The sequence below is a fragment of the Myotis brandtii genome, unplaced genomic scaffold (assembly GCF_000412655.1).
Source record: "Myotis brandtii unplaced genomic scaffold, ASM41265v1 scaffold627, whole genome shotgun sequence".
Lineage (NCBI taxonomy): Eukaryota > Metazoa > Chordata > Mammalia > Chiroptera > Vespertilionidae > Myotis > Myotis brandtii.
Window position 1 is genome coordinate 282,880 of NW_005370397.1, and position 22,201 is coordinate 305,080.

At 41.0% G+C, this 22,201-nt stretch overlaps 2 protein-coding genes across 3 annotated transcripts in view; both read left to right on the plus strand.

Annotated features, from left to right (window-relative positions):
- The window catches only part of LOC102245965 (chromosome unknown open reading frame, human C1orf101), an 86,716-nt gene extending 68,232 nt beyond the window's left edge, over positions 1-18,484 (plus strand). For both annotated transcript variants that reach the window (XM_014528249.1, XM_005880146.2), the window contains 4 exons: positions 3,068-3,154; positions 8,802-8,959; positions 16,743-16,796; positions 18,158-18,484. In XM_014528249.1, coding sequence (XP_014383735.1) covers positions 3,068-3,154; positions 8,802-8,959; positions 16,743-16,796; positions 18,158-18,287 — 429 coding nt within the window. In that variant the 3' untranslated portion in view covers positions 18,288-18,484. The remainder of the gene's footprint in view (positions 1-3,067; positions 3,155-8,801; positions 8,960-16,742; positions 16,797-18,157) is intronic.
- Positions 10,128-10,794, plus strand: LOC102245072 (coiled-coil domain-containing protein 58-like). The gene has a single exon (XM_014528251.1). The coding sequence runs from the start codon at positions 10,166-10,168 to the stop codon at positions 10,526-10,528; it is 363 nt and encodes a 120-aa protein (XP_014383737.1). The 5' UTR covers positions 10,128-10,165; the 3' UTR covers positions 10,529-10,794.
- Positions 18,485-22,201: the final 3,717 nt, after the last annotated feature.

Consider the following 22,201-nt stretch of genomic DNA (forward strand, 5'->3'; position numbering starts at 1 on the left):
GCCCTTTAATTAGGCACCAAACATAAAGCCTCACACCACACATTCCTCCTGCGCTTGTTGGCCACTCAACATGCAAGTCCTTCTGCTCTACTTTCCCAGCCCAGTCCCATCCCGAAACTATTCTACCTTCTATCCTTGGGCCACACTCCCATTACCCTCCAGCTTCTCGAACTTCCCAGGGGACCTTAGGCTTCAAGGCTCTGAAGGCCTTCACTGTGCGATCATCAGAGGATATAATTTTCCTACCAAATCCTAGTTTTCTCTCACGGCTGAGCTGTGGAATGGATGTTCTCCCTAATCCACACTATGATTCCCAGATGGTCTCCTCACCCTAAGTAAAATGTGATTTGTCAGCCGCTGTCATCTAACCCATCCCTACTTGTGACTGTCAGATGCTCAGACTCAGTGCTTCCTCCTCCTGCCCTGAGGACAGTGGCAGTGAGCTCCTGAGTGCCTCCAGCCACCAGGCAGGGTCTTTGGAGGAAGAAGCTCTCTGAGCAGGGACTGCATTTCCAGCCCCCTGTGTGTGGCGCTGGGGCCCTGCCACTGGGCCTCACCACCGGACTAGGAGCAGAGGTGATGCGTCTCATTCTCAGGATCCAGTGCTTAAGGAGGCACCAGGTGAACCTCCATGCTTCCTGTCTTCCTTCACATGCAATAGATTGCAGCAACCATGAAAGATGGAGTATCTGAGGGCTGGGTGAAAGGATCTAGTGAGGGGGCTTTCGAGGAGCCACCAGACAGAAAAGACCCCCCCCTCAGTTCCTGAGTGCCTGAGTCACTTCTTTGTGATCCAAAAGAACCATCTAACCAGGGACATCTGCATTGAATTCTGTGTGGTCAAGAATCAACTTTTTAATGTGTAAACCTGAGAGTTGGGGGTTATTACTGCAGCAGAGCAGAAATGATCTCAACTAATAATATCACTCCCCCTCCCGGAATCAAATTTAGTCTCACACATTTCAGTCTCTGATCTCAACCGCCCAGTTCTCTCATGGTTACTCCCACAACTTCTCTGACTTTTGCTTTTTCTCACACAGTCTAGAAATCCATTATACTGAACCCTATGCTTTCTCCCTTTCTACCTCTCCCTTTTTTTTTCTTTTCCTATCTAATTTGAGCAAGGGGTCCTTATGTAGGCTAGAAGAAGTTAGACAAAAATCCTGAATTTGTATAAAACTCAATATAAACCCACGAGGTATTAGATATTGACCTGGATATAAACATATGAATATCATATTTTTATAGAGAGAAATAGATAAATTATTCTTACTCTGTCTTTTAAGATCCCTGGAAATATAACTAATCAGTAGCAGTAAGTATCCTCAGTATCCAGATTGTTGTCTTGAAATGGCATTTCCCACTAAAAGTACTTGGAGATTCTTAGATGAATGACTGATTCCAACCAGAAAGAGGAAATGTACCCGATGAACTTGCAGTAGTTTGGCACACCCAATAGCAAGAAGTATCCAAGCCTGCTAGGGTCTGCCAACAGTAACCAGAAGTCAACATGAAGAGGTCCTACAGGCCAAAGCTGGGACAAGTTGGGCTTCATTGGGATTGTTATTGTAATGGGTCAAACCCATTAAATATGTTAAATCTATGCGCTCATAATGGTTTTTTTAAGTTCACCTTTGGAGAATGATAGCAAACCAATTTCTTATTTTGAAAACTGGCAAATACAGAGAAAGAAACAAATAATCATCCTACCCTCCTCAAATACACTGTACCAGTGGGTCACCAAAGAGTAGATGAGGGGAAGCATCTCTTCTCTTCTAAGTTTATTACAGTTCACACATGAAAAAAAGACAGAATTAGAATATCACCATTTTACAACCCAAACAATAGAGGTTGTTATAAATAAATTTATCTCAACCAATTTGACAAGGAACAAATGGATAAAATGGACAAATGCCTTGATAAACATGATTTAACAAAGCTTCTTGTATTCCAAGAAAAAAAATAGAAATCTCTAATCCAACTTACTTTGTGAATCCAAGAGAACCTTAAAACAAAACAGAATTATGAGACAATCTCACTCATGACCAATGATACAAAACACCAAAACAAACTAGTAACAAAACTCATCAATATATTAACAATATTATATCCTGCCTGGCTGGTGTGGCTCAATTGGTTGGGCATCATCCCATGCATCAAAAGGTTGCCAGTTTAATTCCCGGTCAAGGCACATGCCTAGGTTTCGATTTAATCCCCAGTAGGGGTCGTGCAGGAAGCAGCTAATTGATGTTTCGCTCTTTCTCTCTAAAAAAGAAAAAAGAAAAATCAATAAACAGACCAAGTTTTGTTCATTTTACATAGAAGAGTTGAAAATCAAAGTAATCCACTATATTACAGAATAAAGAAAATCATAATAGTTGATGAAATGTTATTTGACTACAAAATTATCATCCATATATAACATTATTTTTATTTACCTATTTTATTTTTTTATTGCTTTTCAGAGAGGAAGGGAGAAGGAGAGAGAGATAGGAACATCAATGATGAGAGAGAATCACTGATCAGCTGACTCCTGCATGCCCCACACTGGGATCGAGCTGGCAACCTGGTCATGTGCCCTGACTGGGAATAGAACCCGTGACCTTCAGTCCGCAGACCCTCTAGCCACTGAGCCAAACCAGCTAGGGCTAACATTATTTTAAAAATAAATCTTAGAAAATTATAAATGGATGGTAACTTCCTTAATCTAATAAAATATAGATTTAAAAACCCGATAGAAAACATTATACTTAAGGTGAAAATTTGAAAACCTGAAATCAGGAATGAAATAAGAGTGCCAATTACCACTACTTCAGCACAATATTGTTCCTGATCTTTGTAAAGCAGCAAACTATATATAAACAATGAAACTACATAAAAAGTGAAAGAATTGGAAAGGAAAAACTGAAACTGTCATATTCACAGGTAACATAACTGTTCATGTGAAACAGCTCAAATTAAATGAATTGAAGAAGTTCTCTCCGTACAAGGTCAATATACAGAAGTCTATTGTTTCTCTGTGTATCAGCAAACATTTAAATAATTAAATGTATATATATCTTGACAGAGTGGTTGTTTAAATGAGGCCCAGACGTGGGATAAAATGATCACGCTTAACAAGAACCGCTCATTAGAAGACGTTTGGGGACCTGAGGTAAGTAAAATTTTACTTTGCAAACTGCTTTATTTATTTATTTTTATATCATTTTATTTCTTTCAGAGAGAGGGAGGGAGAGGGAGAGAGAGATAGAAACATCAATGATGAGAGAGAATCACTGATTGGCTGCCTCCTGCACGCCCCACACTGGGGATCCAGCCCACCAGGCATGTGCCCTGGCTGGGAATTGAACCTTGACCACCTGGTTCATAGTTCGACCCTCAAACACTGAGACACACCAGCCGGGCAGAAGAACATTTCTTACTGCCAATTATCAACCCTAGACTGTTTTTAATTTTTTGCAATTGAATTTTCTTAAATTGAAATTAATGTATGTTATTTGGAGAATCAGATCATATCTTATGAATAAAAAGTGACAGAGAAGGTACCTCAGCCTATAAAATGTTCATCCTAAAATCACAATGTTACTTTGCTTCTGCCTCAAATCTATGCATGTCAAGACAAAGATATATACAAATGATGTGTATTGTCCTCTGTATTCCAAACATTCCACTCTCCATCCACTATTCCCTCACTTTCCAGCAACATAACTCTAGACCAAACATGTCAAACTCACGGCCCACGGGCCGCATGCAGCCCACAATGAATATGTTTGTGGCCCAGCCAATATAATGGTATGTAAGAAACGTTTTTTAAAAATTTCATAACTTAATTTTTACAATATCCTGTTATACATCATTATTAATAACGAGCTACAATGTTCACTAATGACTGATTGCTATAATCGTGCTGCCTTCATTTCCCTTACCCGCCTTATGCGCAGGCGCACCATTTCTCTCCAATAATATTAGCAGCGAATATTTTAGCAGCCGATGGCCACGTCATTAGTCTTGTACTGACTGACTTGTTTGGTGTGAGCAAGAGGAAATATTTCACTTTCAGAGAACAAGAAAAATAGGTTTATTTGCGTTACGCTTATTATTTTGTGCAGTTATTCAGTGTCTGGTAAGTTAATGTTCAAGAAAAAATATTAATTTTTATTAAAATATTCTATTATTTTATGTTAACGATGACTCATGTATTTCGGCCCTTTGTACTCAGCATGTCTCCACCGAAATAAACCTACGTTTCTATGGAAATGGAAGCTTTGGGTTTTTTTACAGCCCACAGACACTTAAACCTTGTTTATTTGGCCCGTGTTAGCCTTTGAGTTTGACATGCTTGCTCTAGAAGCTTGGCTCTAACAACACTTTAAACCATCCTTCAACCCCAGCCTAACCTTCAATCTAGTGATCTTACCACCCTCACCACACTCCCAGGTTATCTTCCCCTCTTTATCCAGCTTAAATTCCATGGCCAATAATTATATCACTCTATTAATAGGTACCCTCAATTCCTTTGCCCCCTCTTACTTCTTCATATTTGTGACTAAATCACAACCCTGGTTAAATTCAACTATCCACCTTAGCAGCTGACTGTGGTCAGAGAACAACATACTCATGCTGACTTGTTTCATTTTCATGTCATGACTGAAAAGGTCCCATCACACTGCCCAAAAATATAACTGTTTCTCTAGTTTGTTCGCTCTCCCCGTCTCATAAGTAGCTAGTGTATACTCTCTCCTCTCTCCTAAAACCTCCAACACCTCTTCACCTATCCTCCTTCTTACCTAATGAACTTGCTTCCAACTACACCAAAGTCATTATGGTGCTTGTTAAATCTGGCATTAGATCCCGTATTTAAAGAAGCACATCTTTTAAATTATAATATAGTACCTTATTGTTTTTAACATTTTGTCGGCAATAATTCTTTATAACAAGTTTCCCTTGTAGACACAATTTTATATTGTGTCTTTAAAAACATTATTCTAAGAAGGTATCCTTGGTAATCCATAGGTTTTATCAAACTGACAAAAGGACCCACATAAAAAACTCGTACACACACAAAATAAGTGTAGGAAACCCTGATCTAGAGGCAAAAAGAAGAGAACTAAATGTTGGGTCATTCAACTATTTAGAGACTGGGGGAATGAGGAGGTCAAAGGAGATGAGAGAGGAAAAATCCAAGAAGCAGGAGGAAAGCCAGGTGAGCGTGGTTTTCCAGACAGACAACATGTAAAGCAAGTCTTACATGGAGGGAGGGATCAACTGTGTCAAGTCCACACTAAGACAGGTCAACTATGGTGAGCATTGAAAACTGATCATGTACATTAGCAGCATGGAGATAACTAGTAACCTTGAAGGATCCATTTAGGTGCAGCGTGAGAGACAAAAACTTACTGAAGTGGGTTTAATTAACATGGAAACAATGAATTCAAAGCAGCAAGAATAGCCATCTCCTGTGAGGAGTTTTGGGGCAAAGGGGAGAATGACATAGTGTAGTAGCTAGAGAGCAAGAGGCGAAGAGAGGGTCTTATTTTTTTACTAAGATGAGACAAATAACCCCGTGTTAAAGAAAATTTATGGTGCTTCCATTAACATCTCAAACTTAACATGTCCCAACTGAGCTCCTACTATCCACCCTACAAACATAGCCCAGCGTCCTTCCCGCCGCGGTGAGTGGGAATCCCATCCTTGCAGCTTCATCAGGAAAGAAGCCTCTGAGCGCCATCTCACGCCCACATTTGGTCTTCCAGGAAATCTGTTGGCTCTTCCTTCAAAGTATATTCTGAATTGGTCATTCCTCACCACCCCAACTGCCACCACCCTGCCCCTCCATCACCAACCATCTGGGTTAGAACAGCAGCGTCCCTGCTGGTCTCCGTGCCTCAGCCTTGCCCACCACGAATCTAGTCACAACACAGCAGCTAGTGTTCCTTCCAAAACATAAACGAGAACATGTCACTCTTCTGCTCAAAACCATGAAATGGTTCCCATCTCAGTTACAGCAAAGCCTTCATCATTTGCTATGCCCCTCCCCTATGACTAGCCAGCTTCCTCCTCCAGGTCTTTACTTAAAAATCAACTAGTCAAAAAGAAAAAAACCATATATATATATATATAAAATCAACTAGTCAAGCCCAGCCAGTGTGTTTCAGTGGCTGAGCATCGATCTGTGAGCCAGGAGGTCACAGTTTGATTATGTCAGGGCATGGGCCCAGGTTCCGGGCTCCATCCCAGTGTTCAGGAGACAGCCGATCAATGATTCTCTCTCATCATTGATGTTTTGGGATTTTGTTGTTGTTGTTGTTGTTGATATATGTTTATTGATTTCAGAGAGGAAGGGGGAGAGAGAGAGAGAGAGAGAGAGAGAGAGAGAGAGAAACGTCAATGTTGAGAGAGAATCATTGATCAGCTGCCTCCTGCATACCCCACACTGGGGGTGGAGTCCAAAACCCCGGCATGTGTCCTTGACCGAAATCGAACCCGGGACCTTCAGTCCTCAGGCGGATGCTCTATCCACTGAGCCAAGCCAGTTTGGGCTCATCATTGATGTTTTTATCTTTCTCTCCCTCTCCCTTCCTCTCTGTAATCAATAAAAATACATTTTAAAAGAAATCGACTAGTCAATGAAGACTTCCTTGTCCACTCTCTAGAAAAAGTTAACCATCACCCCATGACAGTCCATATCTTCCTTCCCAGTTTTCTTTAATGTCATTAGCATTTGTCACTCACTGACACATTGGGTATGTAGTCTGCTTATTTATCCCATTTATTGTCTGGCTCCCCAACTGAAATGCAAGCTGCATAAGCGAACAAAATTGTGTGTGTTTTGTTCACTGCTGTATCCCCACCATCTACCCATTATGAGTGCTCAATAAATATCTGTGGAACTAATTAATAGAGTATAGCCATCTACCTTCTTATAGAGTATTAATTCCACTATTAAGAAAGCATAAGGAAGCCCTGACTGGTTTGGCTCAGTGGATAGAGAGTCGGCCTGCAGACTGAAGGGTCCCAGGTTCGATTCCAGTAGGGGGTGTGCAGGAGGCAGCTGATCAATGTTTCTCTCTCATCGATGTTTCTAACTCTCTATCCCTCTCCCTTCCTCTCTGTAAAAAAATCAATAAAATATATATTTTTAAAAAGCATAAGGAATTAAACTCGTCATGGAGTCAGTTAAAAAAGAAACTTGCCCTATGACTTTTGTTGAAGGGTCTGGGTTGTGTGACACTCTATTTGCCAAAATCTCACAGAAGGCACCCAAATGTTCTAGGATTTAGCCAAAACAACACATTACTTGAAGCAATGGGCCACTTGTTAACTAAAGTCCTGGAGCGTTCCCCAGTCAGTATGCTACAGTGCAGTGTTTCTCAGATGTTAATGCACATCAGAATCACCTAGGGCAGTGGTCAGCAAACCGTGGCTCGCAAGCCACATGCGGCTCTTTGGCCCCTTGAGTGTGGTTCTTCCACAAAATACCACGTGTGGGCGCACACATACAGTGCGATTGAAACTTCGTGGCCCATGCGCAGAAGTCAGTTTTCAGAGAGGAGATAGACGAAACAAGTATACAAGACGAGTGTGGATGGGAGAGTTGGAAGGGATCGACCTCAGCGAACGTACCTCAATTAGATTGAGGACGTTTATTAGCAAAGGCCAGCTTAGGAGTACCCTAATTAAGTTAATAACAATGTACCTACCTATATAGTTTAAGTTTAAAAAATTTGGCTCTCAAAAGAAATTTCAATCATTGTACTGTTGACATTTGACTCTGTTGACTAATGAGTTTGCCGACCACTGCTAGAACAGGTCTCTGGGCCATACCTCCAAAGTTGCTGGTTCAACAGATCTGGGGAGGGACCTCAAAATCTGCAGTTCTAACAAGTTCACAGGTGATGCTGCTACTGCTGATCTAGGGACCACATTTTAGAACAGGGGTGGGCAAACTTTTTGACTCGAGGGCCACAATGGGTTCTTAAACTGGACCGGAGGGCCGGAACAAAAGCATGGATGGAGTGTTTATGTGAACTAATATAAATTCAAAGTAAACATCATTACATAAAAGGGTACGGTCTTTTTTTTTTTTTAGTTTTATTCATTTCAAACGGACCGGATCCGGCCCGCGGGCCGTAGTTTGCCCACGGCTGTTTTAGAACCAGTGAAATAGTGGCTTACATTGAAGAAAGGTTTGGAGTGCCCACACCAGGCCCTAAATACTCACTCCTACTGTATGGAGACACAAAGCTCTGCACCGGAAGGGTGCATACAGTCTGGAGTCTGAGTATAATGGAACGCAGGTACCTGCAAAGACTAGTTATGTCTGGGTAAGCAAAGCTACCCTTCCCGAGGGTATATTATCTGAACATGGCCACCAGTGGCGCTCTTTCCCTGAAACATATGTTTGGAATGAAATAGCATTCCAGTTCCTGGAGCCACGCTGATTGCTGCATAGTCCTGACTCTACAGGGATGAATAGCCTGCATAAAAGATCTCGGAGGTAACTCTAGAGATGTAAATTCTCAGAAGAAAAACTGAAGGACTCTAAAGTAAAAGTGACATTTTCACAGGATCTTCCAAGTTAATGTTAGGGCTTGAGAAGGAAAGGGAGAAATGGTACTGAATTATTGGCTACACACATACAACTCAAGACAGGATTCACGTTTCTAGACAGGGCTGACATACTATTCCAAGAAGTCCTTGGCTAGAAAGAAGGTGTAATTCCTGAGGCTAGGGGAGATTTGTTTTCTCAGAGGCTATCGATGGCTTGATCAAGTGGGTTTTTGTCTTTGTTTCCTATTCAGAACTATAAGCACTGTTTTTCTTATGGTATTGGAAAACCAGGAGACTTGAGTCAACCATACGAGATTATCAACAAGTCTAACCGTAACCATTTAGTTTGGCCTCTTCCGCATACTGGAATGTATGTGTTTCGAGTGAAGATCCTGGATCCAAACTATAGGTGAATATAAATGTTTTATTACAATCATTTTAGCATTAATTCTGCAAAATTACATTTTTATTTTTAAATTTAAGTTTTTAATTTAATTTATTGGGGTGACATCGGTTAATAAAATTATATAGGTTTCAGGTGTACAATTCCTAATACATCATCCATATAGTATATTGTGTGTTCCCAAATCAAGTCTTCTTCCACCACCATTTTCCCCTCAGACCCTCTTCTACCTCTCCCACCTCTTCTCCTCTGGTAATCATCATGCTGTTGTCTGTGTTAATTTAATTTGATTTGCTGTCACCTAGATATTCAATTTTTGTTATGATTTACATATCTGCTTTCTAATTTTTGTGGCAATCACAATTAAGGAGGTGGGAGATAAGATTTCATGTTAAACATTAATTAATCAATTCACAATTACTATGTTCCTTGGTTATGACACATGCAAATATAACATAAGCACAATCTCAGCCTTCAAGGCACTTATAATTAAATGGTTGGGGAAGAAGGAGTGGGGAAGACACAGACAAACCAAGGGAGGTTAAATCAGAGCAATACTGAGATATTTTTAAATATAATAATTTGTATTATTAATGAGCAGAATAATAATTCAAAGATGGGAAATATCAATGCTATTTTGAGAATCAGAAGAAAACGTCATGGAGAATAAGGAACATTGGTAGAATTTACATTGCCAGAGGACTAGAATACACCCTTCAGAAGCCACGCTAATAATGAAATGCCTGTGGCTTGTGGATCATGAAGGAAGTTGGAAAATACCTTGAGTGAGGAAGGTAGAAAACAAAGGAGGCAGACTAAGGTAAGGCATAATGTTGAAGTCAATTTCAAACCATGCCTCCTTAGCATCTTTACAAGAGGAGTGTTGTGATGAAAGTATAGTTCCTAACAAAATATTAGCCTGTGAAGAGCACAAAGAATGGTACAAATATTACGCACAGTATTTTATCCAGGGGTGGGGAAGAACAATTCCACAGGGAATTTGTTTAAAGGAATAATGACAAGATAGAATAAAATTTCTACTTCACTCTGCAAAGTCCAATAAATAAGTTACAGGAAGACATGTCAATATCACTAAGTCAAGAGGGAAGGAAATTCCTAGTAGGAAGAATGAAAGATGTAGGTCCAATATGGTGGTGCCCAGTGGCATGTGAACCATGAGGAGTTTGCCCAGTTCCAGGAATTACTAAGGTGATGAGGGCAACTGATGACAGGACAGGACATGAATTAAACACTATGGTTATAACAGCTCTCTCTGCAGGAAACAATTATGCCAGCCAAACCTGTAAACAATTTTATGAGTTTGATGAGGCTCATGTCAGTAGGGACAGAGTCATAAAAAATTGTACAGCTCAAACTTCATCAGCATTAAAACACCTCCGAGAAGAGAGAGAAAAGAATCTGGATGATTTCATGTTATTAAAGCAACTTAGAAAAGAACAGACAAAGTTGAAATGGATGCAGTCAGAACTGAATGCTGAAGAAGTGGTAAATGTCAGGGGCTGGAAGGTGTTTGATGAATGCTGCCAGTCACTCAAGCCTCCAAAGAATGAATAAAAAGATGTTTTTAATAAAAAGGACCAGGTCATTTCATAAAAGCTAAGCATGACATATATCAACAAGGCGTGCTTCCTAGGATGATTTCTGAGCCAACAATCCAAGACCTTTAGTTGATTTCAGCCCCACTTAGCCAAGACCTCAAGTATAAATAATTCTGATAATTATGAAGAAACCAACAGCTATTCTACACTGATTCTGTAAAAAAAAAAAATTATATATATATATTTTGTAGCTATTAAAATAATTTTCTGACTTAGCAGAAGGAATAAAAAATGTCATAGAGACACAGACATTCCAGAAAACTGGGATCTTAAGCCAGCCAAAGGAATGACATTTCAATTTTTCAAATTTATTTTTTTATTATTTTGTTAGCTTTTTTTTTTTTTTGCTTTTTTCTTTGTTTTCCCTTTTTTTTTGTTTGTTGCTTTTTTTTTCTTCTTTCTTTGTTCTCCATTTTTTTGTTTGTTCCTTTATTTCCTACTTCTGTTCACATTATTTTTTCAACCACGTGAGCAACAGACACGTGAGCCCCGTGAGCAGCCTGCCTCGAGCCTAAAAGCAGCAGCCTCATGTGGCCTGCCCCTGTCCAAGGAGCAGCAGCTGTGTGAGCAGCCCACTTCCCCGTACAAAGAGCAGCAACCACACGAGCAGTCTGACCTGTCCAAGGAGCAGCAGCCGCACGAGCAGTCTTCCTACGTCTGAGGAGAGGCAGCCCTGCGCAGCCCGCCCCCATCCGAGTAGCAGCAACTGCGCACAGCCCGCACCCTGCACTAGTCCGAGGAGCAGCAGCTGCACAAGCATCTTGCCCTCGCCCAAGCAGCAGCAGCTGCACGAGCAGGCTGCCCAATCCGAGGAACAGCAGCTGTGTGAGCAGCCCGCCCCCATCCGAGGAGCAGCAGTTCTGCAAACGGCCCGGCCCCATTCGAGGAGCAGCAGCAGCCCACCCGGTCCAAGGAACAGCAACCACATGAGCATACCGCCCACATCCGAGGAGTGGCAGCTCTACGCAGCACGCACTGGTCCCAGGAGCAGAGCCACAACAGCCTGCACCTGTCCGACGAGCAGCAGCTGATCCTAGGAGCAGTAGCCCCACAAGCAGCCCACCACACTTCGGAGCCCTGGGCTGGGAGCAATCGCGCGAACGGGAATTTGTCTGCCTAGCACAGGCCCAAGGATCCCTTTTCTCGGGGCAGGAGGCAGCACCAAGCACCAGTGACTTGACTGTGTTTCTTATCACCTGCGCCTGAGATCCTGATTCCCTGTGCATTCATACTAAGAGCCAGTGAATCCAATTCCTGGTGCAAGGGCACACAGGGACCCTGATTCTCAAGGCGAAGTCGCGCAAAGCAACAGAGACTCTGATACTGGACTCTTGGGGAACTCTGACTCCTGGCGCATGCTAGGGGGCTCTGGTTTTCAACACGCTCCAGGGGGGTCTCTATTTCAGCACGGTGCAGGCAGGGTCCCTAATTCTAAGGGCACATACGAGGCCACATTGAGCGCTGGCAACACTGACTCAGAGCGAGCCTGGTTCCCACCAACCAACAACAACCACACATCTTAGTGTCAGAGCTCTTCAGTGACACTAAGGTGGTGGGAGGCTCCCACTGCACACGGCCCAGGCCCACGCAACCCGACCTTTGATCCATCGGGAGATAAGCAGAATGAAGAAACGACACAACACCCAGAGGAAAGACAATGAGGAATCACCAAGAAAGGAAATTAATGAAGTTGAAGCGTGCAACATGACAGAAAAAGAATTCAGAATAATGGTTGTACAATTCATTCACCGGATGGATGAGAAAATCAACAACCTATGCAAGAATCAGGAAGAAATGAAAAGTGATATAGCTACAATCAAAAACACCATGGAAAGTTTCAACAGCAGGCTGAAAGAAGCAGAGGACCGAATTAGTGAGTTAGAAGATAAGGCAGAGAAACAAGCTCAATCTGAACAGCAACTGGAGAAAAAAATTAAAAAACAGGAGGAGAGCCTAAGGGAGCTTCGGGACAACATGAAACGAAGTAACATACGCATAATAGGGCTGCAAGAGGGACAAGAAGAGCAGCAAGGATTAGAAAATCTATTTGAAGAAATAATGACAGAAAACTTCCCAGATATGGGGAAGAAAAAAGTTACACAAGTACAGAGAGTCCCAGGCAAGATGAACCCCAAAAGACCCACACCAAGACACGTCATAATAACGATGGCAAATGTACAAGACAAAGAGAGAATCTTAAAGGCTGCAAGAGAGAAACAGAGAGTTACCTACAAAGGATCCCCCATCAGATTATCAAACGATTTCTCAACAGAAACACATCAGGCCAGGAAAGAATGGACAGAAATTTACAAAGTGATGCAAAGCAAAGGACTGAATCCAAGAATACTCTATCCAGCAAGGCTATCATTCAAAATTGAAGGGGAAATAAGAAGCTTCACAGACAAAAAAAGGCTAAGGGAGTTCATCACCACCAAGCCAGCAATGCAAGAAATGCTAAAGGGACTGGTGTAAAAAGAAGAAATAAAAAGCCCAGAAAGAAAACAGCCACACAAAAAAAGAAATGGCTACAAACAAGTACCTTTCAATAATAACTTTAAACGTAAATGGACTAAATGGTCCAATCAAAAGACATCGAGTGGCTGAATGGATAAAAAAACATGACCCATACATTTGCTGTCTACAAGAGACCCACCTCATTAAAAGGGACTCACACAGACTGAAAGTGAAGGGATGGAAAAATATCTTTCAGGCAAATGGAAATGAAAAAAAAGCTGGGGTAGCAATACTTATATCCGACAAAATAGACCTCAAAGTGAAGGCCATAACAAGAGATAAGGAAGGCCACTTCATAATACTAAAGGGATCAATACAACAAGAGGATATAACCCTGATAAACATATATGCACCCAATGCAGGAGCACCCACATACATAAGAAAACTCCTGGAAGACATCAGGGGAGAGATCGACAACAATACAATCATAGTAGGGGACTTTAATACACCACTGACATCACTGGATAAATCTGCTAGACAAAAAATCAGCAAAGAAACAGCAATCCTAAATGACTCACTAGATCAGATGGACTTAATTGACATCTTCAGAACACTTCACCCCAAAGCAACAAAATATACGTTCTTCTCAAGTGCTCATGGGACATCTTCAAAAATAGACCACATATTGGGTCACAAAGTCTCCCCAAATTCAAGAAGATTGAAATCATAAAAAGCTTCTTCTCAGACCACGATGGCATAATGTTAGAAATAAACTACAATAAAAACAACCCAAAATACTCAAACACTTGGAAGCTGAATAGCATGTTATTAAATATTGATTGGGTTACCAATGAGATCAAAGAAGAAATTAAAAACATCCTGGAAACTAATGACAATGAAAACACAACAATCCAAAACCTTTGGGACACAATGAAAGCAGTCCTGAGAGGGAAGTTTATAGCTCTACAGGCCTACCTCAACAAACAAGAAAAAATGGTAGTAAATCATCTAAATCTACAGCTCAAAGAATTAGAAAGAGAGCAACAAGAAAAGCCCAGAGTGAGCAGAAGGAAGGAGATAATAAAGATTAGAGCAGAAATAAATGACATAGAGACCAAAAAAACAATACAGAAAATCAATGAAACCAAGAGCTGGTTCTTTGAAAGGATAAACAAGATCGACAAACCTCTAGCCAGGCTCACCAAAAAGCAAAGAGAGAGGACCCAAATAAACCAAATCAGAAATGATAGAGGCGAAATAACAACAGACCCCACAGAAATACAAATGATTGTTAAAAAATACTATGAACAACTCTACTCCAACAAACTAGACAACCTGGAGGAAATGGACATATTTCTAGAAAAATACAACATTCCAAAACTTAATCAGGAAGAATCTAAAAATCTCAACAGGCCAATAACTATGGAAGAAATTGAAGCAGTCATCAGAAAGCTTCCAGCAAACAAAAGCCCAGGACCAGATGGCTTCTCAGGGGAGTTTTACCAAACTTTCAAGGAAGAACTAAAACCTATCCTCCTCAGACTACTACAAAAAATTCAGGAGGAAGGAACACTTCCAAGCTCATTCTATGAAGCCAGCATCACCCTAATACCAAAACCAGGTAAAGACAACACAATGAAAGAGAATTACAGGCCAATATCCCTCATGAACATAGATGCCAAAATCCTCAACAAAATCTTAGCAAATCGGATCCAGCAGTACATCAGAAAGATCATACACCATGACCAAGTAGGATTTATTCCAGGGATGCAAGGATGGTACAATATCCGCAAATCAATCAACGTGATACATCACATAAACAAATTGAAAGAAAAAAACCACATGGTCATATCAATTGATGCAGAAAAAGCATTTGACAAAATTCAACACCCATTTTTGATAAAAACTCTCAGCAAGGTGGGAGTAGAAGGATCATACCTCAACATAATAAAAGCCATATATGACAAACCCACAGCCAACATCATACTCAATGGACAAAAACTAACACCATTTCCCCTAAAAACAGGAACAAGACAGGGATGCCCACTCTCACCACTCCTGTTCGACATAGTACTGGAAGTATTAGCCATTGCAATTAGACAAGAAGAAGAAATAAAAGGCATCCAAATTGGAAAAGAAGAAGTAAAACTGTCCTTATTTGCAGATGACATGATATTATACATAAAAAACCCTAAAGACTCCATCAAAAAACTATTAGACTTAATAAATGAATTCGGAAAAAAAAATGTCATAGAGTCTGGGGTCACCATTAACAGAAGAGTTCCACAAAACACTATTTCCAAAAGATACCTGTACCTCCATGTTTATTGCAGCATTATTTACAATAGGCAAGACTTGACAGCAACCTAAGTGTCAAGCGAGGATGAATGGATCACTGAGAGATGTGGTACATATATACAATGGAATATTACTCAGCTATTAGAAAAGAAAATCTTTCCATTTCAACATCATGGATGGACCTTGAGGACATTGTGCTAGAAAGTCTACTTTGCTTTGAGTCTTTTTTAAAAATATATTTTTATGTTTATTTTTTAATATATTTTTATTGATTTCAGAGAGGAAGGGAGAGGGAGAGATAGAAACTTCATTGATGAGAGAGAATCATTGATTGGCTGCCTCCTGCCCACCCCCACTGAAGATCAAGCCCACAGCCCGGGCATGTGCCCTTGATTGGAGTTGAACCCAGGACTCTTCAGTCTGCAGGCTGACACTCTATCCACTGAGCCAAACCAGCAAAGGCGCTTTGAGTCTTAATTTTGCACGAGTAGCTATGCAGTCTTACGCAAATTGCTTTGTCTCTTTGAGGTTATTTCTTTGTCTGTAAAATGAGTCAATAAAACCTATTTTATAGTATTCTGGGGATTAAATGAAGTACCTGGGTTAAAATCCCTAACTTTGCTGGGCACTTGGCAAACACTCAATAAAAAAGTTCCTTCTTCTCTCTTCCTGCGACATGAAGATAGGTAAATCATATTATTAATGTTTATTTAGCTATATCCTGTCTCATTTCAAGCAATATGCTAACTTATAAGAGAGACTCAGTAACTACAGAAATAATAACACAGTTTCCTATATCGACCTCCTAACATTCTCAGCTACCTGGAGGAGTTAGCCTACATCAGGTAAACATCACATGCACTTTGATCAGAAAACCTTGAATTCAAATCCAAGCTCTACTACTTACAACTGTGTAAACATTTATAAATAGCTTCACCTATCTGAGTCTCCATTTCCTCATCTAAAAGGAACGGTTGCTATAAGGATTAGCCAAAATAAATCATGTAGAGCATTTGGTACATTGCCTGGTACATAGCAAATACTCAATTAGTATTATTTGCAGTAAGTATTAATGGTCAAAAAATAACATTATTTTTGTCAATACTTATTATTGTTAATTATTATTAATATCATTATTGCGTTTGTCTTGGGAACCACTATCAAAATGGTATAAAACTGTTAGCAGGTCGGTGAGGTTGTAGCGACCAGCTCGAGGAATTCTGTAGCAAGCAGCCTAAGTCACACATATAGAAAAATCATCACTGCTGTTATATAAATGTATCTGTTCTCTCCTTTGTCAAGAAAGTGACACATTAACTAAGATGATACATGATTTGATCATTACCATAGAGATAGTGGAGGGAGCCTTAATATATTGTACTTAATTTAATCGTTAATATTCTTTTTCTAATTTGCAGTTTCTGTGACCTAAGAGCTCTCTTTGCAATACAGATCTCTGGAGTGATTCCCAGGTAATAACTGTGCCTAATCAGCCTTTAAAGAAAGAAGTTGTAAAAGACACAGGTGGTAGCTAAAAAGGAAAAGCCCCTCTCCCATTTTCCTGGGACCTAATATCTCTGCCCTATATGCTGTCCTAGAAATTGTATCTGTTACACCAGGGACCCAGCAGGAGGGAACTCCTGAGAAGAGTTACTGCAGCTAGGTTCCTCCTTTTAAAACATTTTTTTCTTTAATTTTTTAAAATTGATTTCAGAGAGGAGGGAAGGGGGGAGAGAGAGAGAGATCAATGATGAGAGAGAATTGTTGATCAGCTGTCTCCTTCATGCCCTCACTAGGGATCCAGCCTGAAACTCAGGCATGTGCCCTGGCCAAGAATTGAACCATGACCTCCTGGTTCATAGGTCATGCCCAACCACTGAGCCACGCCGGCCGGGCTGGGTTCCCCTTTTATTCTATCTCCCTCTACAGCTACCTTCTTCCCATGAAACATGTCTTTCAACTCCACCTTGAGGGCAGCAGGTAGAGTGGCAGTGGGACTGAGAAGGGATGGTGGCTGTGCCCCCGCAGACCCTGAATCAGCCCTGGACCAATGGCCATTGTCCAGATACACCCAGGTAACTGGTTGTAAAAGCATTTTCCTGGACTCCATGCCAGTTTCTTTGGAGAGCAGAATAAAAAGTCTTATGTTAATACTAGAGGCCCAGGGCATGAAATTTGTGCACGGGTAGGGTCCCTAGCGGCTGCCAGCTGCCAGCCAGGGCCTCCCTTCCCTGGCTGCTGGCTGCTGTCCAGGGCCTTCCTTTGTTCCGCACTACCCCCTAGTGGTCAGCACACGTCACAGCGAGTGATCGAACTCCCAGTTGGTGGAACTCCTGAGGGGACACTTTACATATTAGGTTTTTATATATTTAGATGAAAGTTGGGACCACAAATAACTTTGCTCCTCTGTCCTGGGCCTGGTTTTGTTTTTGTTTTGTTTTTTTGTAAAATGTTAAACCAACATGCAAGACAAATCATTAATTATAGCCCTACTTTAAATATTACTGAGTCCTCAATTTGTTGCACTGATGGGTGGTTAATGGTGCGAATAATCTGCAAATGAGAAGAGCCATGTGTTGTTTCTAAGTAACTTTGGGAAACAGGCTTCGCCTTTTTGCAGCAGCCTCTCATGCTATTGATCATACTGTCTATTTTCCTGCCTGGTCAGCCTCAACCACTAAAAAGTAAACATTTCGAGGGTGGACAAGATGTCTTATTCACCTTTGTTCTCTGTCAGTGGAATAGTAGCTAGCAATTTAGAAATTGTTTGACTAACTAAATTAACCAAAGTGACCAATCATTTCTAATGACTTTTTTTTTTTTTTTATTTCAGTCCAAATGGCTACCTGGTTTTTTCTGTCCTCTTTATCCTGATGCTACTGTTCTGCAGTATTCTAACTTTTAGCTACTTCCATTACATGATGATTTACATACTTGAGAAAGAAAAACAAAAGGAAAATTAGGAAAAAAATGAAAGTTTGTTTACTATGGATATATATATATATATGTAGGAATATACTCAAAGTACAAATATGTATTGTGTTTATATTGAGAACATGTGTTTGACCACGAAGTACTAAGAATAAAAGTTTATAGTAAGTATCGTCAAATTCAAGATCTGAAAAATGTTCCTAAATTATCCAAAACACAAATATTTTCATATATATCTCATATTATAAAATTAATTCTTAATGTGTTTGCATTTCTCTTTTTAAAACATATTTTTATTGATTTTCATAGAGAGAGGAAGGGAGAGGGACAGAGAGATAGAAACCTCGATGAGAAAGGAAGTCATCAGTTGGCTGCCTCCTGCACAGCTCCCACTGGGGATCAAGCTGCCCTGACACATTGGTTGTGCTCTGAGGGGTCCGGAAAAAGGGAAGTTACAGGTTACCCTGACATTCCAAAGGTATGTTATCATAGATGCCAAGAGACAATAGGCTCAGTCAAGGTCAAAGTTGATCTTTGTCAGGGAAGATACCTGTCTAGGACATGACTACCCACCATTAGACTGCTTTTCAATTTTAAAAGTTTTCATTTCAGACCATCCTTTGTGGTAACTGTAGGTCTCTGAGTTTGCAAAGCCACCATGCAGGGCCTTCCCTATGTTAGTCAATTAGCATGTGGCCCCTTTTTGTCCACAAATGTTTGACTGAAACAGTAAGATACAGAGAAGAAAACATGGGCACTAAACTTGTAGACCTTGATCTTCAGTGGTGGTTTTGTGAATTTGAATCCCAAAGGCAAGGGAAATGAAATAAAAAAAATAAACAACTGGTATTTCCTTCTTGACACGGAATTTATTAGCAAAAGTTGTTCAATACAAGAGTCATTGGCTAGACCCTGAAGATAGTTTTCACAGGAAGTCTGCCACAAAGGAATTTGGCCCGTGCTTCATGGCCATTGAGCAGAGTACCAAGGTAGCTTGGTTTCCTTGGAGCTAAGTCATCTTAGGTATGAACTATCTCAAAAACTGGTCTGGATATATTATTTTTTAATATATTGAGTTTCATTTGCTCCTATTTTGTTTAGGTGTTTTAGATAAATGATCATGAGCAAGACTGTCCCATGTGAAAGGAAGATCAGAAACAGTTCACACTCACACGGTCAACAACATTCCATTACCTGCTGATCCTATGGAATTCCCCTGGTAAACATCCTCATACAGATAACCAACAGCAAACCAAATTCCTGTCTGGTCTGCTCCCAGGGTTTCGGCCCCAGCTCCCATTGTACCAATTAAAAATGAAACAGGCCCTGTCCGATTTGGCTCAGTGGCTAGATTGTCAGCCAGCGGACTGAAGGGTCCCAGTTCCAATCCAGTCAGGAGCACATGCCCTGGTTGCGGGCTCAATCCCCAGTAGCGGGGCATGCAGGAGGCAGCCGATTATATACATATAATCAATACATATATATGTAATGGGGCAGCTGATTACCCAAATTTCAACAAGGATGATCTTTACCTTAGCACCAACATGAAATAATTCTCCTGCAGACACATGAAACACAGGATTGACAGGTGAGCTATGTTGAACGTAGCCAGGGAAAATTACATACCTCTGCCAAGGTGACTTCCACTCCAGATACAGAGTTGCAGTGCCTACCTGGACAGTGACTGCAACCCCTGCAGTCAAAGATTGGTCAGAGATCAACCACATTTCACTGCCATACCAACAAGCTAAAAAAGTCACTTCATAACTGGAGACATCTAAGACAAAAAGCACCATCATTCTCTGAATCCCAGCTATGTTTTCTCCCCAGCTGGCCGACAATTTAAAAAGTTTGTCCACAACTTTGAGGACAGTCAATTAACAGTCATGCATAGAGCACTTACTGCCACTCAACACTGCCTGGAGTTCAACCCTCTTTTCCTAGTATATTTGTTTTCCCTATTTTATACCTTCTTCTCTCTTCAAATTCCTTCCACTTCACCTCTCCCCTCTCTGACTCTCCAATGATCATCTTGTCTCTTATTCATTGAGAAAAAGCAAATCTGAAAAGAAACCCTCATTTCCCCATCCCCCAATTTCTAACCGGCTTCCATTTGTCTCTATAGCTTCTAGGCCATCACTATGCACCTGTATCTACCTTATATGCTGTCTGTTCATGTTCTTTGTGAACGGAGATGCTGAGACAAGCTTGGCGTGCAGGATGAAGTTTAGAGAAGCAGAGGGCTATTGCTAGTCAGGCAAGTAGCAAAGGCCCCCAAAGCCCTCATGGCTTTTATTCAGTGAGTACAGCAAGTAACAATGATTAACAGGCATGCTTATGAGATCATCAGAGCTAAGTTATACATTACACTATTAATTTCCTATGTTATACAAAGACCCTTTCCACCTGCAGCAGTGCACCCTCCCTTGAACTTTTCATGCCCTCATGGACTATTTATCACCTCAAGGAAAGTTGTTCTGCCTCACAATAAGTCTTGCTTGGAAGACTTTGTTCTGACGTGGCCCGCTTGCAGGCTCCCGCCTTTTCCTGGCAGAACGTCCTCTTCTAGTTAACTTCATTCTGCTTGACCGCTACACTGTCACCAATTTCTCTCTTTACATACAAGTATACCTTAGTATTCTCATCTTTAAAATGTCCTCCACTGACCACACAGCCCGATCCCATTTGTGCCCTAGCCGCTATAGTCTCCATTTCTTCACCTTACATTCACTCCTCAAACCATTCTAGATGTTCTTTGGACCTCATTCCTCCCCGGAGACTGATCCTGTTAAGCCTACCAGTAACCTTCATATTGCTAAATCTAACAGTCTTGTGGCTTTTGTGTTACCATGTTCTCCAGCCACACGGTTCCTCTTCCTCCTCTACTTGACCTGTAAATGATGTCTAAAGGCACCTCCAGCCCTAGCCGGTTTGGCTCAGTGGATAGAGCGGACTGAAAGTTTCGATTCTGGTCAAGAGCACGTTCCTTGGTTGCAGGCTCTTCCCTGATCTCCGCCCTGGTCAGGGTGTGTGCAGGAGGCAACCAATCGATGTGTTTCTCTCTCATCGATATTTCTCTCGGTCTTTCCCTCTCTTTTCCACTTTCTCTCTAAAAATCGGTGGAAAAATTTCATTGGGTGAGGATTACAAAAAAATAAATAAATGGCACCTCCAACTTAACATGACCAAACCATAACTCTTGACTTCCCTCATACCAACCTGTTCTCCCCAATTTTCACATCTTATAAATGGCACCACCATCCTCACAATTTCCCAAGTTGAAAATCTAGAAGTTATCCTTGAATGTTCCCTCCCTAAAAAACTCAACACCCAACCCAAGGCTTGTAGACTCTACTTCCAAGATGTTCCGATGCTAATTTTCTGTGTTCCCTACTACTCCCAATATCCAAACTACCTCTTAGCGTGCACTTAGGGAACCAATTCCTAATTAGTTGAATCAATTAGATTTGTGGTTTCCTATTAATGGGATACTTGTCCCTTGATATTTATAGGGCGGCTTTGTCATTCAGATTTCAGCTAAAAATTCACCTTGGCAAGAGACCTTCACGCTGCAGCCAATCAGTTCATCCTATTCTAATTCTCTGCAAAGCACAAACCACCAATATTTTGTTTGTCCTCCTTCCTGTTTATTACTGTATTTCCTTGGGCCTACAACACGGCCCGGCACATGGCAGACACAACAAATAGTTGTTAAATGCATGCAAAAGCACCAACTGTGTGCTAGGGTTGGGCTAATCTAAGTCTCATTTCGTCAGGACAATTTCATAAAACGTAAAATTCCACATTGAGGATTAGCTGGATGTATGTTACACCCCACCCACCACCAGTAACCCGCCTTCCTCTATTCCCCACCCCCCCCCCCTAAAGAAAAAGAAGGATTTGGAAAACAAGGTCATTGCTGCGGTCTTTTGCCACATTACGTTAT

Coding starts and splice junctions, on each gene's coding strand:
- LOC102245072 (XM_014528251.1), top strand. CDS start 10,166: ATGAGGGCAACTGATGACAGGACAGGACATGAATTAAACACTATGGTT.